This window comes from Cyclopterus lumpus, chromosome 2, assembly GCF_009769545.1.
Source record: "Cyclopterus lumpus isolate fCycLum1 chromosome 2, fCycLum1.pri, whole genome shotgun sequence".
Taxonomy (NCBI): Eukaryota; Metazoa; Chordata; class Actinopteri; order Perciformes; family Cyclopteridae; genus Cyclopterus; species Cyclopterus lumpus.
Window position 1 is genome coordinate 9,349,397 of NC_046967.1, and position 24,740 is coordinate 9,374,136.

The window sequence follows — 24,740 nt, forward strand, 5'->3', positions numbered from 1 at the left end:
GTGGACGAAGAAACACACAGATGTGGGAGGAGGGGGGAGACGGACACAGATGTGTTTGGGGGGGGGGGAGACGATACACATGGATGTGGGCATGCAGAAGGAGGAAACAGAAACACACACAAACCGTGAGCATTCAGAACACGTCAAGAGAGAATATTTAACAGCGTAAAAACACGGCATCCAATTCCATTTTATTTCTCGTCATCCTTTTACTGAAGCGCATGATCAACCAACTAGCACGGTAACTCAGGCAGCCATCAAAATCGTGCTGACGACTATTTTCTTTTCTTTTCTTTAAAGCGTTTGACTGTTTTGAAAATAAGAGCGCACAACCTTAAGGCTTCACCTCTTTCTGCTGCATCATCATTTAAAGACATAGCAATCCTTTCTTCTTTAAAATACAGACGATACATTTGTTTTGGACTCGGGAGTGAAAAGGTTTTCGCACCGTGTAACTAAAGTGTGAGCCAAACCAAAAATTATTGTGAACCAGAGTGTTCAGAGGCTTGTCGTGATCACATGGGGATCTGCTTTGAACTTGCACTCTGGGACACACATCGTCACATGCAAACTACACACACACACACACACACACACACATGCTTGGTTCGTGTGGGCGTGAATATGTGTCTCACAGGGATACTGTTTCATTAGAGCCAACTTCATTCAGTTGCTAAGTGATAGCACTCCCGGAGAAAAACACATACAGGCTCACACCTACGCATCACCTCCAGGTCTTCGGGAGATTATTGTTTATCTTTAAAAAAAAATGTAGTGGGAAAAGACAACAACAAAAAAAGCACTCGATCTCCAAGCTATTCTCATTCAGTGCTGTGTGCCAGGGGGCAGATGGAGGTTGCTGAAGTTGTGGTGATTGTCCCAGTCTAACTGTGGCTGTCTCGCGAGTACCAGTTCGTGTTGAGTGATTTCCAACTCAAGTTGCTGTAGTGTCTTTATTTCCTTCTCTTGACATTATTTCTGTGAGGAATAACAACAATCAGATGCTCTTCAGCTCAAGGATAAATAAAGATGTAGAGAACCATCAAGTGAGGAGGCTGATCGCGCTCTCCGGATGAGACTTGATATATCTTGTCGAACAAATACTACGGCAACTACTGCAATTACATATTTCACTGGGCTTTTTTTTTTTTTTTTTGTGAGATTTAATTATCTTAATAGAGTGAACCTACTTCTACTTGGGCAATTTAATTTTTTTTTTTTCAATTTAAGTCATGAATTAATTGAAATAAAGGACGTATCCATTTAGGTTCTTGTCGAGGACCATTTACACAACAAGCAGTTGCATTAGAAAAGTCCATTCAAAAGGTTAATTAAACATGTGCATATGTGTACATTATTTGTTGCTATGCCAACTCCTTTGGCAACCAGGGAGGTAGTATTTATAGTAGTAGTATTTTATAGCATTTTCTTTCCTGTATTCATTGCACAATATGAGGATATTTGTTATTATTCTATGAAAACCATAATACCTTTTAAATGCTCTTTAGCTATAAGTGGTCTGTCATTAGCGCCACGCAGCTATTGCATCTCACAGCAGGGCGTCACCATAATTACACCTCACGACCTCAAAGACAACATTGGGTATGATTCGCTGTCATGCTCGTCCGTGATTGGGTGGGTCACCTCCAGCTTGTCGGTGCGCAGCAGTTTCTGGTTGGAGGAGGAGCCGCCGGTCACGGACATGGGCGGGCTGCCGGGGACGATGCAGGGGGAGCTGGGCATGATGTCCGTGGGCATCAGGCCCATGCTGTGGGACATGGGAGTCAGGTACGATGTGTAGCTCAGACCTGCGCTGGAACCGAGGGCCTGGCTCATTGGAAACGTCTGCGGAGCATGGAGAGAAAGTAGTTTAGCGACTCTTATCCGAGCAGCGCCTCTTACAGATATTCTGCCCGCTTTTCTTTCTTGCTTTCTCCATTTTTTTTCCTTCCGTTCTTAATTAGTCAGGGACGGGAGAAATGACAAAAGAGGTAAAACGACGGATGAAGGGAGGGACAGGAGGGAGTGGAGGAAGAAGTTGGAGGACAAATGAGCGGAGGGCGCAGCTGTGCAGAGTGGTGGGAGAGAGGGATGAGGGAGGGTGTGACAGGTAGAGAGGGGGAATAGGCTTCAGAGGGGAACATATGGGGGGAGAGAGGGAAGCCAGGGCAGAAACAAGAGGAGGTTTTTTTTTTAACCTCTATGTATTCTGGGAATATTTTGCTGAGCAAGCATGTTCTTTTTCAGCTGCACCCAGCGTTGCATTGATGCAGTTAAACACGCTCACACCTGGCAGCTGCCCAGCGCGACCACAGTCTACCGCTGACTGCACAGCGACTGCCAGAGAGGTGCTTCGCTCAAGGCCATTCTTAATAAACTATTGTGAGAACAGAACCATTGTCGCTGTAGCCTTAGAAGTGATCTGGAAACAGGGTAACGTAAAAGGGCAATATAATAGTAAAGTATCGAATGGAATATACAGTGTCTCGTTTCTATTCATCATGCCCTGATTGTCAAATAAAGCTTGCGCAAAAAAACCATGACTCCAAAAATCCAACTGGCATGAAGGATAGAACTTGATATGTAAAAGATGTTTTTTAACGGGAGCAAACTTTTCACAGGGTTGCGCAACAACGCAGCATTGGCGGTAGCCTCCGAGGCCAGCGCTCACCACGGGTTGCATGGTGGTGCCGGGGATCATGAACTGCATCTGCTGAGCCAACATGGCCGCCGCCGTCTTCTGCTGGATCAGGTTATTTCGCCCGTTGATCTCCAGCTGGGTCTTCAGGTGAGCGGGCGGGTGGAGGTATTTGCAGTTCTCTCGCGTGCAGCGGCCCTGAGCGGGACAACAAAGTGGATGACGGGGAGGGACGGGGAGGGAGGGAGAGGGTGGAGAGACAAACAAGGTCATTAACAGTCCCCTAAAAAAAAGCTGAAAAGGCCAAGTTTTGACAATAAACCTGATGGAGAACAGGTCGTGTCCGCCTAAGGACGCGAGACATTTGTAGGCACTGGTTTTGACACAGACTCCGGAACACCGGGTGCTTGAAGGCAGCATACATATTTATACCAGGAGACATGTTTGTGCTCATCCAGCGGATGTAGCGGGTAGCGGCTCGTTGTGTTACGAGAGACGATAACCAGTTTCTTGGCACCTTGGATGCCAATGTTCAGAGCACTCGAATGAAGAAAGGTGGACAGCGGGGCTTTGAGTTTTCCGATTCGTCCTCGCTCGCCATCGCGACCAAAATCCCTGTCGCTCTTTTAATGCACAGGTCATCCAGTATTCTCTGCGGAAATGCAAATGCTCGGTCGGCAGGGTCAGGCTTACGGATACCCTGGTGGATGAAGGCAATTAAACTGTCAACCCAGAGGCTAATGGCAAACACAATAATCCAATATGGATCCTCCTTTGCAGTGCTTATTGCGAGGAGAGTGGGTGGACGAGAGGAGCGAGGTCAGGAGGGAGCAACAAAGTGCAGGGTGGAATACAGCGGTGGGGAGAGAAGAAGAAGAAGAAGAAGAAGACGTAAAGTAAAAGGTGAAGAGCGGAGCGGTGGAAAAAGAAGTGGGCAGAGTGGAGCGCTAGGAATTAGCTTGGAGGGGGAGGGAACAGCGAAAGGCCAGGAAGACAAAAGGAGGGGGACTCATGGCCCGTGAAAGCGAGGCGGAGGGAGGTGAAGTTCAATTAGAATCAGTTCGAGCACGAGGAGGTCCATCACCCCCCTGGACACAACGCGGCGGCCTGATTAGCAATCGCCTCTCTTCTTTCCTCTCATTAGGAAATGTGACGCGATGACTCAAAACGCCTGAAAACAAGTCACCAGAATTTTTTTATTATTATTATTGTGCTTTTAAATGTCGTTCCAATGCATGACTTTTTGCATTGACTTGTAAGGAGCCACACGTACTACCAAAAAGCATCCGCCTGGTCATCACATCCATGTTACGTTTCATCCTTACTATTTGCTTTTATTGTGTGTGTATTTCGAACGCATCCCTGATGTATTGACGCAATAATGCACATTTGAGCCTGAACTTGGAGAAGCAGCAAAAGAAGAAAGAAAGACTCTAGAAAATCCCACATTATTCCTACACTATTACTTAGTAAAGCACATATCTGGAACACGTCCCTCGGGTTAAGATGCAAATGCATAAAAGCATAATATGGATTCTTTCTGTTCCCTCAAAGGCTTGAGAGAGAGAGAGAGAGAGAGAGAGAGAGTGGCACTCGCTGTGTTGCGGGCATTTGAAGTAGCACCCTGTTCAAGTCTACATAGCCACACGGAGAGCTTTTGTATTTCTGTGTTCGGTGGGCAGGCACACTTTTAATCAAGCCTGGCTCCCGGTGTAAATAACAAATAATCTTCAAGTCTCATCAAAGGAAAATAAATATTAAACCTGGCGATCCTTTTCTTCCTGACAGATATTAAAGACACCTCCCAGAGCACCCAACACACTATTGCTATTGTTACAACGACTTTTCTTTCAGCTGATCTGAAGCCACCACAAAGGATATAAAGGACGCCTGCAGACACTATAGGCGCCTTTGTAATTTCTGTTTCTGCATTAATAAACACACAAAGATATGAAATACGGTCTTTTGCTCGGGATACTTGTGTGTGTGTGTGTGTGTGTCAGATAACAGGTTTGACATTCACAGAGACGCCCTGCAGCAGCTCTGTAATGATGAGCGTCACGTGTGAGACGGGGACCGGCCTCCACTGATACCCTCCCATCCGTTCACGCGCACAAAATCACACCTGCCCACACATAGGCATACTAAATCGCACAATCACAACAAGCGGCGCCCACACACGCACACACACACACACATACTGGCACAGGCAGACACACACACACATTTCTAACCCCTCTACAGGCCAGACGAACGGCATTAGCGCTGAACCCCGCAACCAAAAAGCCTCGAGAGGTGTCAAAACTAATTGGAGCCTTATGCACCACCACGGACACTATCAAAAGGGTGTGTGTGTGTGTGTGTGTGTGTGTGTGTGTGTGTGTGTGTGTGTGTGTGCGTCTTGTGTATCTGCATCCATGAGACAGAATGCGTAGGCAAGTGTAGAGGTGTGTGCGTGCGTTTGTGTGTGTGTGTGTGTGTGCGCGCAGGGGAAACAGTGTGGGCGGGTGTGACTGTGACTGTGTGTGTGTGTGTGAGAGAGAGCTGGTGCTGAAGCTGAGCTCTGGACGGCGTCCCAAACCGAGTCTGCAGGGAAGCGCAGCATCGCCAGCGCGCCCTGCAGAGATCACAGACACGGAATAAAAATCGCCGGGCGCAAACACAGGCCGCGGCCCCCACGCCGCTCACCTCGTCATTCACCTGGACCGCAGCCATATGCTCCATATTCAGTTATAACACGCTCCTCATTATTCCGCATTCAAAGTGATGAGGTAAATGGTGGCGGAGAGAGCGGGAGCTGTCGCACTAAGTGGACAAACCTTCTCCTTTCATACCGTCAAACTCTTGTTTTGAGAGACCCTTTTTTTGGGGAGGGGGGGGGGGGCGCTGATGTATTCATGATCCGCCGGTCTGCGCATGAATTAGGTTCGGTCTGTCATTCGCTCTTCCTTCTTCTCGTCTAGTTTGGAAGGTGGAAGAAGCAAAAAACTGAACATTAAAAAACAGTCAGTATTGATATGTATTACTCGTGGTTTCCAAAGTCAGCGCTGCACATTTCATTGGAATGTTTGTTTGTTTTTCTTCTTAATAGGTAATCAAGTCTACATTATAAGAGGAAATATATGATGCCGGAAGTCTGATTATAATGATGTTAAGAGTAGTGTGCCCATCACGGTGCTGCGCGGTCAACACCGCCTGACTTATAACTTGTAAAAGTGTCACAATCCGTCTGCACGGCGTTATTCACACTGTCTTTTACTGGCTTTGGCTCCTGGAAGTCTCAGGGCCTATTAATGAAAAGGATATGGATTTGCTATAAATACGGTTAAAGGACATCAAAATGTCTGATATCCTTTTGGGTGTGGGGGGTGGGGGAGGGAGGAAAAGAGGAGAATTTCAGCTGCGTTTTGACTGTCGATATGAGGTCAGGTAGTTCGCGGCTATATATTCTGGGAGGCTAATCCAATCCTGGAGAAGACTTCAAGGAACAATGCTGATGAAAAACGCCCCCCCCCAAACACACATTCATGAAACTAGTGTTAATTTATTGGTACTGTGCACAGCAGTTAAACATCTCTCACCCACGTCACGTCTCTCTGATTAGCGCCGAGTGAGGGGTGAAAAAAAATAAAAAATCTAACATCTGCTTTATGGCGAAAGTAATTCTTGCTTTAATAAAACATGGAATGGCCAATTTCAAGAAACTGCGCAATTACCACCGACGATCCGGGGGCTGCAGTTCGAGATGATGCCTCCCCGCCACGCTTGAGGATTCAAAGCACATAAGATGAGGTAAGCTTCGTCCGAAGGCAGCACTGCATCACATATAAAAAAATAATAATAAAGAAAGATAGAGTGCGCATGGCTCAAGTGGTCCCACCGACGCGGCGATGACAGTGCATGAAAAAGCGACGTGCGTGGTGGCGTCGTCTGGTTTCAGAACCTTTATCTCTTTGAGAAGGTGGCGGACGCACACACACACCCACCCAGGGACACACACACACACACACACACACACACACACACACTGTGCCTTCTGTCTGAGCCACCCACTCGGAGCGGAGCAGAAATCCATTCATCACGGGCAGTGCCTCCGAGCAGCCGTCTATGAAAAGGATCTTTGAAAGCACCAAGGCACCTCTGTGATGCACACGCACCCGGTGCCGAGCCGTGGCTACACGGGGAAATTATACCTTTCAGCGAGGGTCTCTCGTCTGTGGCAACTCTCATTGTGGGCTGCACCTTGTGTGCATGAAGTACGATGATCCGTGCGCTTTTGGGACGCACTAATAGCCGCTTTGATTGAGATTGGATAATTATCTCCTCGCGTCGCAGTGGAAAAAACTAAACAATGAAGGAGAGATCAAAGATAAATTATCGGTTGTTTTCACTTGAAATAGATCCTCGGTCCAAGAGACATTACTGCTGGCATGTTCCCTCGAATCCCCACAGCCATCGCCAACAAGATAGCACTGACTGTCTGCCAAGTTTCCATACAGTGGTAATATGAATTAAAATGTGTTCCATTTTATTAGGGTTCCTGGGGGGGGGGGGAGAGAGGATAAAGGCAGCTAATTTTATAAACAGATTCGGATTACGCTCACTTCACCCATCGAGGCTCTTTTAATTGTTTTTAGTTCTCGTAATTAGGGTCCATTAATTACTTCTGGAAATTCATTTTGGCAATTGTTTTATTTGTAAAACAGGCAACAGGCTTTTATTTTGACATGCGCATTCCTTAATATTGGCTGCTATATGTGAATTTAACCTTATTATCCAGCTTTTTTTTGGATACGACCATATACTGAAGGCCAGTTATTCCATGGAGTAATCCACAACAACTTTCATATTCAATCAAGTAAAAATGACACTCCCACGATGTTTATCCTTGTACCGTGAATAAAAAAAGTCCCTCCAGCATTCCACTGATCCATCACATCAGACGAGGGCACACAATGTTCAGTCGACCTTTAGCAGAGGCAGAGAGAGAAAAACAAACTTTCACCACATAAACACACTGGCACGAGAACACAAAAAGGAGAAGAAAAGAAAAAAAAAGAAAAGCCAATCCATCTAAAAACCCAGCGACGGAGGGCCGAGGAGGGTACGACATTTCTCCTGCCCGAAACACAACATCACTGTTGTGCTGCAACGCTCCAACTATGGCAACGAGGCAGACAGAAAAACACTTCTTGCGACATTCATCCTCTCACCGTACACATTGTGAACTGCCTGCGACCCACACTTCTTTGTACTTTTTTTTTTTTCTTTCTATGTCTGGATGGAGCAGACGAGATTGTAAGAATTAATATGTTCGTAATGTGAACCAGACAGAGCATTTTTTTTAATGTTGTTTTTTAGCTGTGCTGTACCTTGTGAGTGCCTCCTTAAGGGCTGATAACAGCTGTGATATTTCCCCTTAAAAGGAAGACACATCTGAGGAAAAAAAATGTCTAAAGCATTTTTACCACAATTCCTAAAATAAGCACCACTGCAAATTAAGACCGTCGATACAGTCTGACAAACAGAATGTATCACATTTACAGGGACCACATTTATAACTGGCGTTCGCATCCCCCCCGGTTGGGCTTCACGCTGCCATCTTCGTCAGTGGTAGAAGCCCCTCCCTCCCCCCCTTGCCCCGGACCCCTTCACCCCCTTCATCAGCCCGGCTGAATGGCCAGAGTGATGACTGTTGTGTGTCTGTGGGTGGCACAGACACAGAGAGCCAGTCTTCCACCCCCTCTGTAGAATAGCGCTTCAGCTGTGGGCCCCCTCCGCTCACCACTGTACCATTTGCATTTTCGCCCTCAATGGGCGCTCTATCCTCGGGCCTGCTGGAGACAGAGAGTGGCTGCCTGTAGGCTGCGGCCGACAGAGGAGCTGTAAATGTCCTCGTAAAGGCGACGTTAGATTACATCCCCGCGGTTCCAATCGCCCTTAAAAGGGAAGCTAGTGCCCTTGGCCTGGTGCCCAGCCAACCGCTTTTCTCTCCCTCATCAACACTCAAAACCGAGAAAAACAATATCGATGAATTCCGCAGTGCCGGATGTCGGGAGTCGTTTCTCCATTAAGCCCCCAAGCCCCCCTCCCCCTTTTTCCGGAGAGGCCGTGCTGGCTTCACACATCCCGGCCCTCGTGGTGTCAATCTAATGCTCGCACAGCGCACGGTGACGTGATCAATGGCAGTATTGGCAGACGGAAGTCCAGTAAGACCAATTGGGGAGCGGAGTGGGGTGGGGGGGGAGTTAATGGGAAAAACAGCAAAAAAAAGAGTTGCCGGGTCAGCAGCACAAGTGGCTACTTGTGACAACTAAAGGCGCCATCGAGGCCCGCCAAAGCTATTGTGCCCAGAGGCACAGGCTTCCAGAAAGTTACCCACATAACAGGCAACAGGTGAGGTCTCGCAGGAATAGTTTTGGATGGCTGTATCCGAGAGAGAAACTGAAGCAAAGTCTTCCTCCTCCCGCTCATCCGATTGAGGAGGCCCGCTGTGAGAAACTGACACTAATTTTTCTGACATGAAGCCTGTGATATGTGTAATCCCCTTAGAGCATAGTCGGAGAACCTGTTGTATCCCCATTGACCAGAGGGGTGGGGGGGGAGGACATTGTCTCTCAATGTCTCCTCGTATGGTTTCTCTGTCCCATTAAGGCATTAATGTCCTCGCAGTGCCTCATTTGGATTGTTGAGGAATACGCATGGCTCACGCTCACCCTTTAGAGGCCTGTTTTGTTGACAGATATTCATATTTGTGGCTATAAATACCCGATTGAGCATTTCTTGGATTTGCGCCCACTTCCTGGGACCGATCCTGGGACCCCTTCAAGGAAGTTATGCCTCGCCGCCACATTTAGAAGATGAAACACATCAATGGGGGAAAAAACTAACTGTTGTTCTTTCTTTCTCCCCTTTGCTCCCTAAGAGGTTTGTTTTCCGGGGGGCACTAACCGCTGGTTATGGGTCAGCCTATACCAGTTCACAAGGACACCACTCTTAGGAGCTATAGGACACCAACAGGACAGGCACTACAGTGCTCAGAAGGCTGCAAAAGGAGGGAAAAAAAGGCAGAGCCGGTGATCCTAGCAGCGAGACTCTGGATGCACATGGACAGGGGCTTCCCTTCATCCTCAAACACAGAGAATGCTCCCTCTTAAGGATCCTGTTTTGTTTTTGGGGCTCTAATGGATCCGTTTGGACTAATGGATCCGTTTGAAGCGGTCGAGGGTCCAGGACACCGGGAACCACTGAAGATCCATTATGAAACGATAGCCAAAGGCTTTCTGCTTACATTTGGGCTGGTAATGGAGAACTAGAATCAATGGCAAACGGTGGGTAAGAACAAGTCACGTAAAAGGAAAAACTGCAGAGGAAACCCAGCTGATTATATTGTAATCCGGTACATTTGGCCTGGCTTAGTAGACAGTAGAACAGTTAGTGATAATGTGAGTGAATGCAAACAAGAAAACACCCCCAGTGCAAAGGACGGAGACCAGGTTATTCAGGAACAATAGCCACACACACACACACACACATGCGCACGTGTGCAACTGTGTTGCCTCAGCAGTAATTAAGTGTCTTTGTTTCACCCGCTGTAATCCCACAGATGGAGTAGTGCTGCTGCTGACGCGCCTGAGATTACCCAAGGAGAGAGAGATGAGGATGAGGGGAGCTGGGGAGAGGAGGGGGGGGGGGGGAGCAGGATAAAAGTACAAAAGTAAACAGTCCCACCTTCATGTGAGATGTATAATAAAGGCCGACTGTGTCCACACGCCACTGAATTTGTCCTCAGAAGGTTCTGGGAGACGCGAAGGCTCTGCGTCCTGAGATATTTCTACTGTGAAGCCGTGGAATATGTGGCTGATTGCATGTGAAGGAAAAGAAAGACGCCGTGAGACGATTTAATCTTCTTTACAGCACAGCCCCAATCAAAAGACGCAGTAAAGTTTACTGGAATCAATTAAGAGGATGCTCTAAAAAAAAAAAAAAAACGTCTTCTTTATTAAGCTCTGAGGTGATTTTCTGCACCAAGTGCCCAAATTGTCTGCAGGGCAGAGACGATATTCTTTTAAGAGCAGTGATCTATACTTTATGCAGGTTATGAAAGCAGCTTTTCTTCATCTGCCAGAAAAGGAGCTTTCATGCAGTCGAACAATGGAATAAAACACAATTAAAAAGTAGATTATCGGCATTCAGGCGATGGCTGCAGCGTCGGCCTCGGTTCGAGCTGTCCTTTGGGTTGTCGGACGGTCAGAGAAAGAAAAAGTAAAGAAATGTACAAATTAAAATTATTCTCCCAGTTATTAAGGAGCAGTGGGCTGCAGTGAAGCCCTCGGGGAGCCACTAGGGGTTCAGTGTCTTGCTCAAGGACACTTTAACATGAATCTATGGTGGAGAGCGGGGATCGAACCGGCTACCTTGTGGTTACGGGACGACCACTCATCCCCATGAGCTACAGCTGACCCCTAAAAATGAGTCTGGGGACCCAGTTAAGAGTGCGGCTGCAGTGGCACCCTTACCAGGCACCTGCGAGAGTCCAGGTCCCCGTGGCTAATCCAGCTAGAGGCTGGAGCCCTGCTTCAGTTAATCTGATCATCTGTGACCTGCTGAGACATGAAACCCACCCTCTAGAGCTCCTGTAATCTGAGCACACACACACACACACATACAGGGACGTGCGTAATCACGCCGTCCGAAGTGTCTCTCACTCGCCCACAAATGCACACTGCTACGAATACACAAGAAGAAGGGCTCGGCTACGACAATGCCCGCTCTCAGTCTGCCGATAGGCGAGTCACAGCTAGAAGACTGAGGCATTAGCCTGCTTTCGACAAGCTGTCATTAACTTATGCTCAGAAGTGCGATCTCGTCGGTTCTTCTGCGCCGATATGACAACCGCCCTGCAGCCGTCTGGAACGTCAACTAGCCACGCTCGAGGGAGACTTTCGTGGAAATAGGTTACATGATGTTGATGGCCTAGTTCGGGGAGAACTGTGCCACAACCCCCGAGAGGAAACAGCAGTATGCCAGTGGGCCTTATTTTAATTTCCTAATTTTACATTTGCTCACGGATACCTCAATTCCAATCACTCCCCAGCGATCAAAGCTGCCGCTCTAAGAATAACACAAAGCCACTACAGATGCTAATGAGAGAAATTAAACAAACAATGCCAGAAAGTGCCGCCCCCCCCACACCCCAAAAAAAGGCTAGCCTACATCTTCTTTCTCCGCTGACACTATCGACCGCGCTTCAGAGCGTCTTGAGGAGTTGTGTAAATCCATAAAACAGATAAAGGCGGATAATGAGATGGAAGGGAGAGAGCAGATCTATTCATCAAAGCCTCTTTCTAACACACTCAGCAGAGAGGGGCAGAGACGTCGGATGGCTGCTTACTCTCCAGTTTGGAGATTAAAGCTTTGGTTGCTTGCTGAAAAAAAGAAGTTGAGCGATATATAGGTTCATAATTCCTATCGCAGAGGCACCGGAGAGCCCCGGTTCCCCGCGTGAGGATTTAGAAGCACACCAGACTTCCTGTTATGAATCCAATCTGGACTTTGATCATATTTGGGGTGTAATGCCTCACAGTAAATCATAGCCCCTGTATATATATACACATCACGAGAGAAGTCCTACCGTCTTGTTTCTCTACAACTTCCGTCAACGTCCCGGTAATAAAATGGGAAATAACAAGTGCACAAATGCCTTGTGCAATTCCACGGTTGCTATATGCAACCCACGGGGGAATAAGTTGCCGCATCGCCCGGATCGGCATGTTGTTTTTTGGTCGTGATGACGAGGCCTCCGAGGATGCTTTCTCCCCACCTCGGGCCGAGGAGACTCTGAGCCCTTATGGATATGATGAAAACCGTCCTCATAAGGCGGAGAGGGCCGGATCAGTGCTTCTACTTGGTTAACAGTAATAAGTGCCCTTTGGTCAAAGAGATGAGATCAATAAACCAGGGGACAGTGGCTCAAACAGCCTTTGAGCAGCAGGGTGCACTCTATCTTAAAGCGCCCGATGCAGGTAAACATATTGATCTCATCCATGACATCATCATGCTCTCTCCCCCCCCCCGTGATGTCTGAGGTGAGCCGTGACTCTGGGCCGATCGAGACGGGAAAAAAAGTTGGAGATTGGGAAAACGTGAACAGAATGGGATGAGAGTATTCAGAGGTAACATCTGTTTGTTTATCAACCATGAAATGAAAAAAAAAGAAAAAGAAAGCAAGAATAAATTGCTACCAGTGCTGTATGTGTGTGTGTGTGATCATTAAACCTGACACTCATCCTTTCATGGATGTTTTAATGGTTTGCACCCCCCCCCCCCCCCCCCCCCCCCTTTTCCTCCCCTTTCACCCCTCCCTCATTCCCTCACCCACCACCCTAGTCTGTGACGGTGTGCGCTGCCAATTAGTGTCCCCCACCTGTCGCCGCGGGTCACTGGCGCAGGCATCTGCTGGGTGTGAAAAATTGTCCATCTCACATTTTCGACCATGAACTTTGCATGCCCCTCCCCCTACTCTGTCTGCCCAAACACACACACACACACACGCACGGCCACAGATATGCTGCCGTGACCTGTGACCTTTATGGTATGGCCACCCTGTGTGGCAGGCAGAAAGGGCGAGGGGTGTGATACAAATAATACCTCTAGCATGGACTGGGTATTAAAAAACAATCCCCGCTGAGAATAGTTCACATGACCGTGCGTGATTTTGGGCCATCGGGAGATTCTGAAGCTTTGACAGCTTGTGTTCTTATTCGCCGCGGTGACATCACCGCGTTCCCGGATCTCAGAAATAAACGTGGGTGTGCACGTTATTATTGTTCCCCCGTAGAAAAGACTGCAATTCAAGCCTAAATAATAGACGTCAAGTTCTGTTGTTGTGGGAATTCATCCTGATCCTGCGTCAATAAAGCATCGTACAAGAATCAGCATTTAAATCTGAATTAGCAGAGTGTTTATTGGTATGAAAACATTTACAACAATACCCTGCTCCCTCTCTAACTAGACAGCTGTGAGCCTTTCATTCACTAATACAGGAGTCGTTTACACCGACCCCAAGACTTTCATCCATCAGATTAGCCCAATTTGGAGCAGCTACGCTCGGGCCTATTAAACCTGATGTTTCTGAGGGAAGTTAGATTGGCCTTGAATAAATTGACTGTAACCTCATGGCGCCGGGTTGTTTTGGAGCAATCGGACGTTTTCAGACACCTGCATTATTTCATGGAGTTTGTACTCGTGGTTTAATGCACTCATTGTAAGTCGCTTTGGATAAAAGCGTCAGCTAAATGACATGTAACGTAATGTAATGATTCAACCCTCGTCTTCAATCTAATGAGTGTCTCTTCGTCGAGGGTGCAAATTAGAACGAAAAAAACAAGCGTGCGCGTGGGGGGGGAAAGCACCAGCTTTTTAAGTGCATGTTTGGAGATTAGGTTTTCGTAAGAAAGTTCCAATGTCAATGCAGGAGTCCATCACGGTCAGTAGGGCTGGGCGACGTTTGAAACAATGACGCAACCAGTGCCCTTGAAGTGAGACAGAGACCAATCGATTACTTCATCTTTACTTACCATGTAAATGGAGACATTCAGTTTTGGTGGCGAGCTGAAGTAGCAACTCTCTCAAATATAGCGTACTTGACTGCACCGCACCGCTTGCAGTGATTGGCTGTGAGCTAAACCATACAAATAGTCCTTTATTTGTCTAGATTTGGAGGTATTGTTTGACTGGAGACGTTTCGATACTACTTGGCACTAGATTGTTTCGGTGCATACCTCAGCGGTAGCCCTAACTGCCACCCGTCGAGCCTGAAAACAAGGACCCTTTCTCGGAGGAAGGAACAAACTCACACGAGGCACACTCAGTTGTCACTTCACCGGGCTCGTTAGCGGGCGGGCTCATGTCAATCACTGTCAGCGCCGTTCGTACTGCTCACAATATTAACATGGAAGGATTTGGATACTGACATAGCAACAGAGAGGCTGACACATTTTCTGCACTGACACACCTTCACATGGGATTGGGATGTCATGCTAAGGTTGGTTTACAACAGCCTGTTTGACACAGGCTAATAGTCATTTAGACAAAAAAGTGGAAGGCCCCTAAAGATCACATTTCTGTTGCCTCATTAGATCGAGCCAATTAGGAAGATCTCTGTCTCATTATAAAGGCGGGGCCCTTGGGAGACAGCGGGGCCCCGTCTGTCTAACTGTTTGTAGCTCCATAGGTGTGTGTGTGTGTGTGTGTGTGGGGGTGGGTGGGGGGTTGTAAGTGTCATTTTCTACAATCAGAGGAGATTTCAAAAGAAGCCAGGTGGGAAGAGTCAACACATTTCCTGAGCAACGGTACATGTTCATGTTTAATATGGGCCATATGCTTCTGCACTGTATACGGGCAACACGGGGGAACATAGGAATCTCTGGTCTTGTCATTAAAAAAAAACAAAAGGGCTGGAGCTATTGATTTTCCGAGCATGATATACATTTTTTAAAATGGAATCGTGTGCGACAGGATGTGCCGCTGTACAAAGCAGACAAATAAATGCTACCCCTCAGAAGAAAATAGATTAAGACAACCCGGAGTCTGTCTGATGAGCGATGATGAAACTACGTATCAATAATTAATGAGGCCGATACTAAAGGTCAAGCCCGCAGCGAGCCTTCCGCCTGACTCGCCATAGATCTGCCTTCAGCTTCACTGCAGAGGTGCTCACAGCGCTACTGCAGCAGTGAGGGAGTACAGCTGGACTGGAAATCACCAGATGGGAGGATGGCATTGATTCTGCAGCACTGACTTTTTTATTTTATTATATTATTTTTTTACAAAGAGGGACTTGCAGAGAATCTAGTACTTTATCAGCACTGTGGGCAGCAGAGAGATGGAAAAAGGAGGATGACTCAGAGACGGTGGGTGGATTGAGACCAGGTGAGACACTGGTACAGCAGATGGGCAGATTTTCAGCACTCAGTCTCTCCATCATGTTGCAGGCGGCTCATTGGGTGACGAACACCCACTATTCAAATTCACGTGACCAATGGTAGCGCCACACATTTTGCTGTTTTAAGAGAAGATGTAATGGATTTCAAGCTCAAAACTAGAACTCCAGTTAATGGCATAACAAAGGCAAAGACTGATATTGCGTGAAACCATGTTTCTGACTTAAAGTCCCTTTGGTGCCTGTCTGGAGAATTGCTGCTTGATTTTAGACACAAAGCTGCCTTCACATGGACCGCTACCAGACTATTCTCAGTTAGTTGTTTCTGTGTAATATTTTTAGTTTGGCTGCCCACATAAAAGGGCAAAAAATGTTCACCAAAGATTCCTGCTGCCAAAGATGAAAATGCAAGTCTGTATAACTTGTGAGCAAAGTGAGGGAACGTGTAGAGCGGTCGGCCATTGTTACCAAGTTAACTCCTACGGCGTGAGCAGGAACCTATCGCAAATTATTGTATTGCTTCCGCGAAAGAAAATAGTCCTCTCGCTGTGTACGGAGATCAGTGTCCATAGCAACAAACTGTTATTCATAGCAGCGGCCTGTTATACAGAAATAACAGGCCTCAAAGTGACGGAATTGACCAATCGGAATTGAGTATTCAACAAAACCATGTAATAAGAAATATATAACAAAATAGACGATTACAGTAGTGATGCATTTAAGTAATTTCATATAATGTCCATGATCCACAGTCCAGTTCTGCAGCTGGACCCAGAGGGAGACAGAGAAGCCTGGAGATCAAGCAGACTCTCTCTCACTAACACACACACACACACACACACACACACACACAGATGTGGGTCAGAGCAGTGGCCCAACTAAAATGCCAACATGTACCCTACATTATCAGCCTCCCTGATCAACATCGGTACAGTGCAGTACTGCGTAGTCTGTAGTGACATCAATAACCTTTGTAAAGATGAATCCAAAGTAAAACAAATAATTAAAAATACATACGCAAAGGTTACATCGAAGGAAGACAGAAAATGTCAATAAAACGGTAAGATCGTGGAAGAAAAAGTCGAAACAATAAAATGTAACCATCACATGTAACCCTTCTTATTGGTGCCCAACCTTTCCAGTGAGACCTACACCACAAGCACAAGACTGACACACTGGACCTAGGTCATGAGACCAGGGAGCTGATCTTCTGGCTTCCTCCCCTCTCTCTTATCTCGTCCCATCTTTGGATCAGCCGGACTGTGGCGGCAGGGGGTGAAATCACACGGATCAAATGAAATTTGGCATGGTTTGCACGGGGAACGCGGCGAAGTGTGCGTGTCTGCGTCGGAAGAAGCCTGTTGTAGGCGCGGCAGCGGCGGGGGTCTCTTGGGGAGGGGGGGCGTCATCAAAGCACGCCGCGTCCACTGCAGCCCTGCGTTAAGCTCCAAGTCAGTGCCTCATTGTGTCCGTGTGAATGACCATGGGGGGGGGGGGGGACACCAACTCCCGCTGCTCTGCGAGCATTCCCCTCCACATGTTTGCTCTGCCCAGGGTGTGGCCCAGTTCGAGAGGATTACGCTGAGGAATGTGGCCGAGCCCATCTTTTAAAACAAGAGTGGAGGGGAGGGGCGGGCGGGGGGGAGGGAGGGCATGGGCATGAAGTTCATGTTCACTGAGGCTTCCTAAGGATTCCCCCCCCACCCCCCCGCTGTGGTTCCCCGCCTGGCTAGACCTGTCACTTGCGCTCGCCTTTACTTCTTCACTCTCTTCCCTTTATTCTCGAAGCCATTCAAATATTAGCACCTCCCCTTCTTGCCATGTTCTCTTGTGTCTTTATTTACACGGGGGGGTTCAGCCGTCCCACGCCCCAACCTCCAAAAAAACACACACTTATGCTCTTTAAAAAAAAGGCAAAATCCGGATTAAGATGTTCTTACAAAGTGAGGGAAACCAGGGCACCTCGGGGTGAGTGTGGGGGGGGGGGACTGCATGAGAAAATGCCCCACACACCTGAAAGTAGCTTCTATAGTTTCTCCTGCTTCACCACTTCCTTTATGACCCCCCACCTCTCAGAAAATCTTAACAGACCACGTTATCAGTTATCTAAAGCGCCGGGTTTTGCAATCTTGACAAAAAAATTATTTTAAAAAACGCACATTGTATGCATTGTGGCAAAATAGCCATCTTAATCCCCATCGCTCCATGAGCTGCTCATTATCTGCTGTATTTCAAATCTGCCCACGTGTGTTATGTCATATTTGTGCACTGGCAAGCGGTCAAACACTCAGACCAACGCTCTGGACGTGAACAGTGTTTTACTGCACAGGGAGGAAATGTAACCCAGTTAGCGGGGTCAGAGGCAGTACTACGGAGAGAAAACTGGAAACAGCAGAGGACTGAAGCGTCCACAAAAGGCCACTGTCAAGAGGCACAGCCAACGTGACATCATCACATGACTGGGTGCGATTGCATTTAGTCCATTAACCGAGGTATTCTCGCTCATTTCCTACGGCCCCCTCCTCCCCATCACCGCCACTAGGTCACGGTTTCCATGGTCACACCGCAACAAGTATCAGAGAGCCTGAAGGAACAAGGCTTCGACCACGACGCGTCGTTTGTGCCTGTATTGATCAGCTATCGGGTGAAGGGCGTTTTCAGGGAGGGGCTGTTGGGCCTGAAAGATGAAATGATATTTCAATCTCTCCAACTGGAATATTCTGATCAGAGATTTAAATGCGACATTGTTTTTGGCAGCCACCGAACCCGTCCGTGCTTGTAACGTTGGCATCCAATTTTCCTAATTTAAAAGACAAAGCAGAGACTAACCTCCAGGGATATGGATTTCAGGAGTAAAGAGTACGGGGTGAAAGAACTGCTCCCGTCGTCGAGTTCACCGCTGTCAACATTTCATGTCACGTCTTACTGGAAATGAATGATAGCTGGCAAGCTGCATCACGTCTACCAACCAACTGTGGATACAGCTTTAGTTGGACAGAGATGAAGCGGCTTGTCCTATTTCGAGAGATGACAAATGTAACATGGAGAGACTATTTCTTAAGCTCACAGTGTCGAGGGGGGGGGGGCAACAAAAAATATTCCCTCGACGTGACACTATAGAAGTGCTGAGAGCAGCGCCGGCGAGAGTCGAGAACCTGCAAGCTTTCCGATCGCGAAAGCAGGAATGATTCCTCACCGCCGTTTCGAAGTACACGGAAGTACACGTACGAAGCGCACGGGCAGAAAAGTGCAAAGGCAGGGATTCAGGTGGCTGTAGCCTTTCATATATCATGGACCTCCCCAGACCCGCTACACTCCGTCCCTTTCCCTGCCGCGTGACTTCACGACCAGAGGCCTGAAAGGCCCGGTAGTTCTCCAGGTCTCGACCAATAAGAATCGATGCACGCGCAGGGGGCAATAACTGAATTATGCTCTCAAATGTAATTTATACCCAACAACCTCTCGGACTAAATCCACTGCATTGTGTAGAAAAATGCATGATACTGTTGAAAAGCTACTTTGCAGAAGATGATTCCTAAGAGTTTGGAGACACCTATAATTTACATTAAATCAAGATCATCAAGATTATAAATGATGTAAAGATTATAAATGATGTAAAAAAAAAACGCATCTCAAATAAACCTTGGTGCAAAGATGATTTTCAAAATGCAAAATTTCAGATTTGGCTACTGGGAAGCATTTTTTTTGGCTGGAGTGTTTGTTTTTTTTTGTTCCTTTTTTTTACCAACTTGACAAACAAGAGCCAGAGCAGTGGAATTGTCCACTGAGCTGGCATGCTTGCCTTCTGACGACAGGCATTACGCCTCCTACTCCACTCCTCTCCTGAGCCGTACCTTTCCTGTGTTTATGAAAAGGACCCCTTCTGATCATTGGCCAATACACGCCTGGCAGCACACAAGCCTGGCATGATAACCCTATCAGATGAGAAGACCCAGGAAGACGATACGGGCGTAATGGGGTGGAAATCAGCCCGCCGTGGAGCGAAACACTTTTCCTAATGCATAATAAAGCATTCATTCTCTGGGCTGTCACGAGGAGAATCTTTGTGGGAAAAGGGGGCGAGTTGGAGTTTAAAAGTACAGAGAATCCTGTATTCTCGTTCTGTCACTGTGTTGTATGGTGGAAAGAGGGGCCGAGGGAGTGGCTGCACTCTGATTTGTCTGTAACCAGAGCAGCCTACAACGGCAAAGATTAACGATATGCACAGGAACATATATAGTGGTACAGGAGGGTCACAGCCGTTACGGGACATTAAAGGTTCACATGATGCGTGAATTTGAAGCCACTATATGCAGGAGAAAACATCGAAATGAAGAGTGCTCCGGTCATTTGTCATTTGGTTGGAGCTTTCGTGGCACAGCCAAAGTCATGTCATGTGCGGAGGATCCGTGTCGGGCCGTCCTTTCGCACGGCGAGGCGACAAATCGATCCCAATTGCAGTCAGCTGTTCGCTCATCTGACCGTAACGGCCGAACGGGGGCTCAAGAAAAAAAAATCTGGCATCTGGGATGGAATGTCACTCGGCCGCTGGCCGCGAGCGATAACTCAGCGAGCCTTACCGTGAGCGAAGTCTTCGTCAGGGAAACAGCTGACAGCTGACTGAATAAATTGACCCATGAGCAACTTGTAACGAGGAGGGCGTTCACACACTGCAGATCTCAGTGGAATAATGGAGGGATGACACGTGGGGAAAGCTCACCGGGCGGGGGGGGTGGGGGGGGTGGGGTGGGGGGGTTTCAGGAGGGATTGGGTCCCAACGTGAACACATTGGAAGATCTACCGCATCAGACTCAAGGACAACGCTTTTGCATGATGTGAATCTAGTCTCTTTGACCTTGTACACGACCTTGGAAAATGTGCAACGCAACACGCCGCGGACTGCACTGCTGTATTTGTGTTACGCAGCCACGGTTCATACAGACCAACTCAACACAGTTTCAGTGTTCTGCTCTAGTTTCTTTGGCTATTTGTCATTGTCACTGCTGGGTTTTTTTTTTAGATTGCAACGGAGCATTAAAATAATGGGTCGCTCCTGGATGCAGTCGTTTTATTTGCAGCATGTGGGGTATTGTATGAAGCGACCTTGCTGAAATAAGGGAGACTTTAAAAGTGTCTGGTGTTTTAATTTAAAGATATTTTACCACTTATGAAGAGCAAACTGTGCAATAAGAGAGGGGTCAACAAATAAACCGCAGGGCTTTATTAAAGGAGTAAATACTTTAACACGGCTTTAAGGCCTCTAGTGGATTTCTGTATTGACCAAACGTAGTCAATAATAACAAATTGAGAAAAAATGAAGAATAATCACGTCTTGAAAATGGATCCGTGAGAACCGAACATTACGCTACAAGCTTTGGCTGTTTATGTTTATGTGTTTATGTTTGGTAGTGTGTGTGACAGCTGACGTGCACCCAGGAATAGAAGCCCTGGAATGACTTAAGGCGATCAGATGTTTGCCCACATACACAGATGATGGACACGGCATGGTAACATTAGAAGAACTTACCGTATTAAAAAAATAAAGACACACACACACCTGTGGTGGCAGTGAACGTGACAACAGACCGTTCTGGCCTTTAGCTCCATAGGTCAGGCCAGTCTTCTAACTGCAGAACAGCATGGAGTCCTGACACACATGCTAATTTGAGCAGACAACCTACACCCACCGACCATTAGGAACCACAAACCTGTGACATTTGATGTCAGATACTATATCGGTGCTGCGGAGATGCGATCTAATTATTAATATTTGCTTTAAATTGTTTGACAGCTGCGGTTGTGTAGAAAAAAGTAAATTACCATGAAACTATGATGATTTCTGCCAGGTTACCTGTACGCCGGTCTGTTTGTAATACTCTGGGGAGCAAAGAATAGAATAAAAGTAGAGGATGGATCCCAGTCACCTGCGTGTGAGAGTCCTTACCTTTAACGAGTCAAAGCAGGCGATCACCCGTCCGTTCTCCACCTGGCAGCTTTTGGGCGGGTGGGCGAATTTGCATTCCTCGTCGCTGCGTGAACACGTCCCCCTCTGAAACTGCCGGCACACTTCCAGGGTCAGCCATTTTGTGTCCCGCATCGAGGCAATGTTTAGAGCCATGTCAGCAGCGCTGGCTGTGGAGCTGGGGTGGAGTGGAGCCACTTGGTTTTAGGCTCTCCTCTGAGGAGGGGTGTTTCAGAGTGTTCCAGTGGAAAATAAAACGCACAGCGCCTAGAACTGAAGGAACATGCGGCTAGAAGTAATCTGCTTCAGGTCAGTGGATGGGGGTTTGTCCTTGGGGACGGGAAAGTGGAGGTAATGGACTGGCAAAGTCTCTGTGTCCGGTGCATGGGACTGCACTGCTGTGATGGGGTTTGTCAGTCACACGGCTAATTGTTCATCAATCAGTAAGTCTCATGTGCAGACCTCTGACACGGCAGAGGGGGCATGCTCAGAGACAAGCTCTACTTGTTGTACCAATGTCTCCGAAATGACCTTTGTGTGAGTGATGAGATCTGTGCAAGGGCGGGTTTTTGAGGGGGGGGAGGGGCAAAACTGGTGCTGTTTTGAGATGCAATGGCGCAGTCTCAAACACAAAGTACGTGGTTTCCTATTGTTTAAAAGTCTTCACTATCTACTCCCTCAGAGCTTTTGGCACCTTGGCCAGCAGTGCGGTAGCTCCACCGCTTCACTTGGGGCTTCTTCACACAGGTGAGGAGGATCAAACAAACAGGTCGGGACTGAGAGGGGGAAATATCTGGAGCCTCTTCAGAAACGCCCGTGGATCTTCAAGTACGATGTTGTCTCACAAGGCACTTTCTGTCAGCGATCTGAAATGGACAAATAGAAAAAGAGAGAAACAGTGAGTGAGAAAACGGCTCGCTAAATATGATGGGCAACCATTTATCTAATGGGCTTCAACAGGCGCTAACAGTGTTTGTGTATGCACGTCAATCTGAATTTGTGCGCCTACTCCCCCAGAGGGGTGCTTGCTCCGAAGAGTACCGGGGCTGATGAACCAGAGAAAAGGCAGCTGTGAGGTTATGCAGAAGCCACTTGAAGTTTGAAGTCCCCCAAATCACGGCAGCGGGCCATTGAACGAGGTGACTGCCATGAGGCAGTGGACAAGAGCATCGAGTCCGATTGAAGATAGGAAGGAAAAAAGAATTAAAATCCCAAGGGTCTAACCCGCCCCGTAGAGCCATGCACGGCCAATAGAAAACCGCGCATCGCAGCACTATTCCGGGCGGCCGTCCAGCAGCCACAGAGGGACCGAGACAGATGCATATGCCAGTGCCAGACACGATTATGACGCGGCCCAGTGTCCCGCAATACTCACTGGTCTCCCACCGTCCAAATTAGATAGCGGCTCATTGACGTCGGCCTGTCAATTTACATTCATTTGGGGAATGTGTGTTTGTACTCGCAGCCTCATCTTGTGTCCGTCTGTTGTCTTGGGAGAGACGGGGGACAATAGGTGGGGCAACAATCTGAGGAAGTGACCTTTAGCTTGAGCATACGAAATCCATTAATAAGCTACTACTGCGCAAGGAGCTCTTTTCTTGGCCCATCTGGAAATGTTTTTCTGCTAACCAGGGGCGGGGAAAAGGGGGTTGAGGACACCAGACTGAGGGAGGAGAAGGGTTGTAAAAACATGCAGCTCTGGTTAAAAGATTCCCTGTTTACTGTTCGAAAACACATGTAAGCGTCCACGGAAAACAAACCAAGAGCAAACACCAGGGAAACTGTAAGTACTGTGAGAACAATATCTGAGCAACGTCCAAAGGCATATGACAAGCTCCACTTGATCTTAATGAAGGCATGTTGAGACGTGTACTCAAACCATCTGCACTGGTGTAAAGGGAGGAAGAAATCCCTTCACAAATTCCCTTCATAGACAGAAACCCTGACACAGCGGTCATACAGGTGCACCGCCCTCAGGGGCTTCAGGCACGTTATCTTTGTCCTGTAGATGTAAAAAAAAAAAAACACCCCGCGTGTTGGTCTGAAACGTGTTCGCTCTAATTGGAGACACGTGAGCTCTTTTTTTTTTTTTTTTAGTGCCTTAAACATCAAAAAGGAAGGAACTCAAAATGACCCATTGGGGTAAAGCCACATATCCTGGCTTTGGAATAAAAAAAATTTAAAAATCAATTTTTTTTCTCCAGTCAAAAAGACAGATTGATTTTTCCCCGAAACAACGAGCAGGCAAGAAAGATGCTTACCCTTGAATTTACTCACAAAAACGCCAAACTGTTCCAAGCCTATGAATCCTGACCATTGTCTCGCTAATCATATTGTCCCACTTTAGTGCTGATCATATGAAATGAGATGAGAAGCTTCCTAGCCCAATCGCCCTGACAGGATTTAATTTCACACCATCTCCCCAGGGAGAGAGCCAATCGCTGCGGAAGAGAAAGTCAGGTAAGAGAATCATGTCAGATCTGACCTTTAACAATTAATCCCTTCTTATTTTTAGAAACCATAAAAAGTCTGCGATCAAGCTAACCTACTTAGTCAGTATGTGTGGAGGGACAATGGTGCCATTTCTCTGTGAAATGACTTGGCCTCAAACGATGGAAGAAGTTGTGCTGTGGTTAGGGAGCACGGCCAAAGACATTTTTTAATATTTTTTTGTGCAGAAGGCGGGATGGTTCAGCACTGAAAGCTTTTAGAAAATCGACTGGGCCGTTTGAATAAAGGTCGGTCGAGGTCATCGCAAAAGCTCCCAGGCTACATTCAAACGAAAAGGTATTCATAACATGTGGGTGAGGGTACGATAACAATCATGCAGGAACATGACCGCATGTCTCTTCCCATACTGTAAACTAGGGTATGTTGTGCAAATATGCCCAGTAAATTCAACTGCATTTAACTGTATCAATGGAGGAATCAATGCTGGGAATGATCATAAGTAGCTTTCAAAGAACAAAGACGTACTGAGAACTGGAGCACCGAACCATTTACTAATTGCAGTGTGTTGCATGTGCTTAACCAAATTAGCTTTAAAGAGATGGATGTGTAACGCTAACTGGTTTTTAGACGACTGAGCCCTCCTTCTCCCCTGAAACACACCAAAGCCCCCGCTGTCATCCTGGGGGGAGGGGGGGGGGGGGGGGGATTGCTACCTCTGTTGTACAACAACTGCTTTACCATGAGGA

At 47.3% G+C, this 24,740-nt stretch overlaps 1 protein-coding gene across 9 annotated transcripts in view; it reads right to left on the minus strand.

The window, feature by feature from the left end:
• Positions 1-24,740, minus strand: part of LOC117744179 (muscleblind-like protein 2a) — a 45,811-nt gene that overhangs the window by 13,945 nt on the left and 7,126 nt on the right. For all 9 annotated transcript variants that reach the window (XR_004611171.1, XM_034552395.1, XM_034552350.1 and 6 more), the window contains 3 exons: positions 21,526-22,409; positions 2,672-2,836; positions 1,645-1,845 (listed from right to left, as the gene is read on the minus strand). Coding sequence is in view for 8 of the 9 variants with exons in the window: in XM_034552395.1 (XP_034408286.1) it covers positions 1,645-1,845; positions 2,672-2,836; positions 21,526-21,699 (540 nt within the window). In the remaining variant the exon portion in view is untranslated. The remainder of the gene's footprint in view (positions 1-1,644; positions 1,846-2,671; positions 2,837-21,525; positions 22,410-24,740) is intronic.